The following is a 7,091-nucleotide window of genomic DNA, read 5'->3' as shown; positions in this document are numbered from 1 at the left end:
TCATGTCGGAACACATGTGCACTTTATTGGGATTGTTTAGTCAGTGTACAGGTTGGCCCCACCGGTCTGGCACCCCATGTTACCCCATCACGTCGAGACCCCTTGACCCACCACCCCGGGGATGAAACTTCCAACAGGGCGAAGAAGAGGTCACGATTGGGTTTTGCATAACAAAAACAAAAAAATTAACAGGACCAAGATATTTTTAAGGCTGAAAGTACAAAAAACCCAGACATAATTTACATACAAGCGATACTACAACCATGTTTAAGTATGCGCCAACCACTGGGCAGCCTTCACAGAGGCGAATACGTGTCTGAACAATGCAGTTAACATTTGGAATCATGTGTCTGAACAATGCAGTTAACAAACATTTGGAATGACTCAAAAGAAAACAAAATGTACATTTTTTAAGTCCCCAGATGCAACTGCAGAACCCTGGGGTGCTTTTTTTTAATAACCTAGCCAAAAACATTACGGTCTCCATCGTTCCAGTTTTTTAAAATCCTGAGTCAAGCGCCAAAAATAACTGAAGCCATGCCAATGAGTTGGTCATCTAGGCTCTGCGCCTGAGTGTGTATGAGAAATGTGTGGTGTGTGGTTGTTTTGCACAGAGCTGAAGTTGTTGGGCGTTTGGTCGGGGAGGGGGAGGAGGAACAGTCTGTTTAGAAGCATTTGCGGTGGACGATGGAGGGGCCGGACTCATCGTACTCCTGCTTGCTGATCCACATCTGCTGGAAGGTGGACAGAGAGGCCAGGATGGAGCCTCCGATCCAGACAGAGTATTTACGCTCTGGTGGGGCAATGATCTGCAGGGAGACAAGACAAGGAAGCCTGTTAGACCACTGTTCCAATACACACTATGTTACATGTGAGCAGCAACAAAAAGTCAAGTGTTTCTCACCTTGATCTTCATGGTGGATGGGGCCAGGGCTGTGATCTCCTTCTGCATCCTGTCGGCGATGCCGGGGTACATGGTGGTACCTCCAGACAGCACGGTGTTGGCATACAGGTCCTTACGGATGTCGACGTCGCACTTCATGATGCTGTTGTAGGTGGTCTCGTGGATTCCGCAGGACTCCATACCTGAGAACAAATACAGAACACTGGTCAGTGAGATGAAGTACAGTGTAACCTTACAGGTTTAGTATGTTAAAGTATGTAGTGCGAGTTTGACTCAAGTTGGGAGACCTACCGAGGAAGGAAGGCTGGAAGAGGGCCTCTGGGCAACGGAACCTCTCATTGCCGATGGTGATGACCTGTCCGTCGGGCAGCTCGTAGCTCTTCTCCAGGGAGGAGGAGGAGGCAGCGGTACCCATCTCCTGCTCGAAGTCCAGGGCGACGTAGCACAGCTTCTCCTTGATGTCACGCACGATTTCCCTCTCGGCTGTGGTGGTGAAGGAGTAGCCACGCTCTGTCAGGATCTTCATGAGGTAGTCTGTGAGGTCGCGGCCGGCCAAGTCCAGACGCAGGATGGCGTGGGGCAGGGCATAGCCCTCATAGATGGGCACTGTGTGGGTCACACCATCACCGGAGTCCATGACGATACCAGTGGTACGACCAGAGGCATACAGGGACAGCACAGCCTGGATGGCAACGTACATGGCGGGGGTGTTGAAGGTCTCGAACATGATCTGCAAAATAAAGAGAAAACATTAGCATTTTCAATCATAGCATATATTTAGCTTCTGTGGCCACTGCACTCACTACATGCATTAGTGTGAGGCTAAAAGTAAAGTTAGTAGAGAAAAAAAGTGCAGAAAGTAAACATTCCTTCACACTTGTGCATGTCAGATGTCTATTTGGTGCTGATCTACTGACTCTGCTAAAAAGACACAAGTGCAGATAAAGGCACACAGTCAAGAGAGACCTGTTGATGATAGATCATCTTATAGGAGAGAGGTCCTGGAGGAGAGGGGGAGGAAGGAGCAGATGAGAATGGAATGGAGAGGGAAACTGAGGAGGAAATGAGGCAGCTAGCTTTGAACAGTAAGCTAACTATATATGCTAAATTCTGTCTGCATGTGCACAAGTAAGGGTGTGTACCTGGGTCATCTTCTCCCTGTTGGCTTTGGGGTTCAGGGGGGCCTCTGTGAGCAGGACCGGGTGCTCCTCAGGGGCAACTCTCAGCTCGTTGTAGAAGGTGTGATGCCAGATCTTCTCCATGTCATCCCAGTTGGTCACAATACCGTGCTCAATGGGGTACTTCAGGGTCAGGATACCCCTCTTGCTCTGGGCTTCATCACCAACGTAGCTGTCCTTCTGGCCCATACCCACCATCACTCCCTAAACAAGAGATCACATGGATTGTTAACACACATTATCCTGTACTAGGGCCTTCTAAGTTTAGTTGCAGGTAAAAATTACTACTAGATGTATAATGGTGTGAGAAATGTGTAAAAATGCACCAAAGTCATGATGTGTTTATATAAAGGTCGCTTAACTGATAAGATTTAATTGAGTCTAGCATATAAATAAGAGTGAAGCCATTTTCAGTGTGCATGTAATTAATTACAACTTTAATTGCTTTAATTAAATGAAGACAGTAAATGTTTGTAATAAAACTCCTAATATAGCTGTTAATTAGCAAATAATTATTCAAATTGGAAGTGTCTTTATTCTAATTGAGATCAATCGCTCACCTGATGCCTGGGGCGACCGACGATGGAGGGAAAGACAGCACGAGGGGCGTCGTCTCCGGCGAATCCGGCTTTGCACATACCGGATCCGTTGTCAACAACCAGTGCGGCGATTTCATCTTCCATGGCTGAACTGTTGAGAGGAAAAAGAGAAAAGGGGCCGTTAAAAACTGAAGTCCCAGCAGCGCATGCCTGACACTTTAACTTCCTGTTGGTTATCAAGCTGCAGTTCATAGAATTCACCGCTGGGGGGAGCTAGTGTCCCACATTCCGCCCGAGCCAGACAAAAGGAAGTGGCGCTGCATTCTGTTATTACCATATAAGGACATGGTTCGGTTTTGAGCAGCTTTGCGGCTACCGGCGCCATGGCGCGCGGCCAGCGACAGAGCACAGCGAAAAAAAAGAACGTTCGACACTATCAAACCGGCGCCGCGACCACTCCCTCCGGTTCACTACCGTTAGTCAACTCCCTCCGGTTCACTACCGTTAGTTAACTCCCCCAATCCCTCCGGTTCACTACCGTTAACCCCCCACCCCCTCCTCCCATTGTTGCCTAATCATACTAGTTTAATATGCCCAGAGAATCTCCGCTCCATTATCACTGCGTCATACTCCGCCGCTCCATTCATTCTACTGCTCATCTGACTGCATACATCATGAGCATTTTCTCAAAAACTACTCAACCTTTAACGACTGGTAGTTGTAAAAAAAAAATAAGTTGCATAATGATGAACTCATATGTTGACTCATGAATGGGTCACAAGTCCTTGACTGATGCTCCATTTCCTGAAAGCCACGCCTTTTCTTAAGGGTGGAGGATTGTCACTGGCAATTTCCCCATTTTCCTCATGTGCAATTTGGCAATCACTGACTTCATGATAAGACAGGTCTATTCAATTAAACAATTTAATTATGTCTTCTGCAGGCCCGTTATTCTTGGCCTCTTCCCATTTAAATAAAAAAAAAAAAAATCAGCCCTTGTGAATATAAATGACTACAACGATCAAGTCTAGTCTACACGCCCAGGAGTGGACACAAGTGTCCATGAAAAAAAAAAAAAGAATCTATTAAAATTGCTTGTGCTGCCAGTGTGAAGGGCGGTGTTAGCATGGTGCGGCTAAGCTACCATGCTAAAGTAGGTCACACCCCGCCGCATCGGGCGCACAAAGGGAGCAGCCGGGTTTCAGACGACCTCAACTCAAAAGCCTCTTTGAATGTACCCTGCTGGGGAAGATATGTGACACAACAGGAATACTGCAAATGTTGCGCAACTACACGGAGAAAAACCAGCACAAGTTGCAACAAGGTATCATTAACCATAAGCCGGCTGCATTCAAAAGCACCTGTGAGGCGCATTAGCTCAAGTTTAACGGTCCCGTACAATCACTACTGCGCATTAAAGGAAATCATAATACAGATGCCGGTGTCTTTCATTGTTATTTCAAAATCACCAAGTTACATTAGCAGTACAATTAGTCAGGACAAAGAACCTCGTGGTCTCTGCCATCTTTTGCATTCAAAAATGACAAATTTTACAGCCGTTGCATTAAAAAAACAACAACAACTCACTGTTTACTTGGAATATTATTCTAAAATTAGAACCTGTAAGTAATGGTTTCTGTCTCCTTACCTTTGGGTGGGGGGCTTTTCGCTTTAAGGGAACCGGTTTCAGGCAAATGATATCCCGCACAAGCTGCGTGTGACGGCGCTCAGAGTGAATCCGTTAGCTGTGGGCGCTTGCTTTTTATACTGCGTCAGTTGCCCGGCTCTAGCCATAAAAGGTAAACTTTCGGAATAGCGCCCTCTGATTGGTCCAGCGTCATGCACTGGGGCACGTCGCGTGCACACTGTGGTGCACTGGTCACTCGCGATTTGAGAGAGAGAGAGAGAGAGAGGGAGAGGGAGGCGATAATAGCAAAGGATTGGAGAAAATAAAAGGGAAGGGATTGATGTTGTGAGGCCTAGTAAGCCTAATCTCTTGATATATTCTTTTATATACAGGTTAAATGCTGTATAAACTTTTATAAGAGCGAACATGGCTTCCCTGCACCTGTTCTAAACCGTTAGACACATAGTTTTATCATAATTAAAAGAGCTCAGCAGCGAGGACTCCTCCCTGTGAGGGCTGCAAAGGCCCAAGACTTTTATGCAAAGGCTGCTCTCATTCCCAGCTCTTTTCTTCACATTAACTATCACTATTTGATTATTTCAGACAATACAGAGGGTAGGGGCGATGCTGATGTTGTTGTCCACTTTGAAAACCAGCTGTAAAGCTCAGTGGGAGAGTCACAGCCACTGCATCACTAGGTCAAACACATGACACACACACACACATACACACACAGTGGTGGAGCTGATCTGCCACAAGCTGGGGAATGGCCACTTATGTAGGCCAACCCTTCCCAATACTGCCATGTTCATAATGTTAATTTATTGATCAAGTATTTGTGCTTTGTGGATACATTGTCTTGGGCTCCTCCTAAATATCCTGTCAGTTGCTGCTTGCCTCTCACTCTCTCTGTCTGAGATTCAATAGTTTGACAAAGGTGTGTCGTTTCAGGAGAGGATGGGATTTGTTATTTAACGCTGCTTAAATACCCTTCAGACAATATATTTTGGGACAAAAGCCCCAAAATACACCCTGAGTGAAAGTAGCTAGAGGTTTTCAGTTGCTGTTTCAGCCATCTTTAATCATGTAGGAAACACATCTGTCATTTTGAACCACAATGAAGCAAGAAGAACATCCTCACTCCTCCTTCGGCGTAATCAATCAAACCCATTTGCTTTACACCTGCTCTTATTCACCTCTATTATACCCTATAAAACACAGACCCACATGGCACTCCTATTTCCACTTCCTGCCCACTGCATTACAATAAGAGTGGTCTTTTAAAATATTGGGGCCTTTCACCCTCTGCCTCATTCACATCATGACTAATGAGCCCTGTGTGACACAATCTCTGATTTTAAGGCTAGCCATGGGGGCAGGCTAATAAAATTTCCATTCCTGATTCACTGCCGTATTAAGTCTCCACACACCATCAGACCACAGTCTTATCATAAATTACTCCACTTTTAAACGCTTTTTTCACATCTGTGATTTTATTTCTCTCCCCTGTCCTCCGTCTTTCTCTCAACTATCTACTCCCTAACATATAACATCTGGCACACACTTTAATTCATTTTGTGCTGTATGTTAGCAGAATGACTGGGCGGTCCCAGTGCCATTTAAAGCTCTAACACTGAGACATGCAGCAACTTCTTCTCTTCCTCCTTCACCACTTCCCCTTCCTCTCTCTCTCAGTTGCATCAACTGCATTTTTTTTGTTTTTTCTTGTCTTCTCATTCATGCTCTTTAAAGTTGGCTTTAAATGGACATTACTGTTACCTCACATGGCTCATATGACCCCTTTAAATCAGCCATAACCCAATGCAGTGTGAAACCACTTCTAGTATGCGGAAAGATGGTGATAGTTTGTGTGACTTCCTTCTTTGACAGATTTTGAAGGGATATCAGCACAATTTTCAACAGCATAAATAATTATTCTGTGGTGGTAAACAATTAATAAAAGAGAACAGTCAAAGTTAGACCTGTCAATTTATCCACACTGAGCTTTGACTCCAGTCAAAGACTCTGTAGAGACGCTGTTAGAGGGTTTACAGATGAAAGGAGATCAAGGTGATCAAAGGTCTACTGGGCCCACTTATTGATTTACAGGCCCTAAATCTCATTGTTAGGGTCAAATCTCAAACATAGTTTATCCTTGTCTGACACTAGTCTTTTTATTTATATGTCCTTGAAGATAATTAAGTTGCACTTCTATGCGGGACTGAAAAAAAATGTTCCGGTATTTTATGCAGCAGAAAGGATTGTTCCTCTATGTTGACACTTTAGTGGCATGGACAGGGATTGGCTAGGAAATGTTTAATCTGACCTAAAGGGAGTGTCTTTTTGCTATTCAAGCTGAATGTGTGTGTGTTCGTTTGCACATATATGAGTGAGTGAGTAAGTCATTGTTCCGGCCCAGCCTACTTTGATTCAGGTAAAAAACTTGGAATGACGTATTGTTCTTCTTTTACTCCTGAATAAGGAGTGAAACTAGAGATAAAGGTTGTTTCTGTCAGTCAGAACTTTGGATATGCATCTAACGCAGCCTACGTGTGTGTAGTGGTAGTAAGTGAGAGGTCTCTAGTTAAGTGGTGTGTTGTCAACACTATTCAGTGGGAATTTCTACTATCCAAGTGCTTGGAATAGTGTCCCGGGAAGACTCCTCTCATGTGTCATAACTGTGTGTGTGTTTACATCCCTGGTGCCAAGGTGCCTGTACCTTCCTGCCAAGCTCCTTAAAGCCCTGGAGCCATAATGAATTTTTCTGAGGATCTTTCATCTAGACACAAGTTTATACACATGCACTCAAGGTGTTGTGTATAATGACTATTACTATGTATATT

The 7,091-nt window shown here is 44.7% G+C and overlaps 1 protein-coding gene across 1 annotated transcript; it reads right to left on the bottom strand.

Moving 5' to 3' along the window:
• actb2 (actin, beta 2) lies at positions 1-4,387 on the bottom strand. Its single transcript, XM_059348891.1, has 6 exons — positions 4,270-4,387; positions 2,643-2,772; positions 2,047-2,286; positions 1,196-1,634; positions 905-1,086; positions 1-809 (listed from the first exon to the last, which is right to left on the bottom strand). The coding sequence occupies exons 2-6, from the start codon at positions 2,763-2,765 to the stop codon at positions 666-668; spliced, it is 1,128 nt and encodes a 375-aa protein (XP_059204874.1). The 5' UTR covers positions 2,766-2,772; positions 4,270-4,387; the 3' UTR covers positions 1-665.
• Positions 4,388-7,091: the final 2,704 nt, after the last annotated feature.

The sequence above is a fragment of the Centropristis striata genome, chromosome 13, assembly GCF_030273125.1.
Source record: "Centropristis striata isolate RG_2023a ecotype Rhode Island chromosome 13, C.striata_1.0, whole genome shotgun sequence".
Classification (NCBI taxonomy): domain Eukaryota; kingdom Metazoa; phylum Chordata; class Actinopteri; order Perciformes; family Serranidae; genus Centropristis; species Centropristis striata.
The sequence above is the reverse complement of the archived record's forward strand: the minus strand, read 5'-3'. Positions and strand labels throughout refer to the sequence as shown.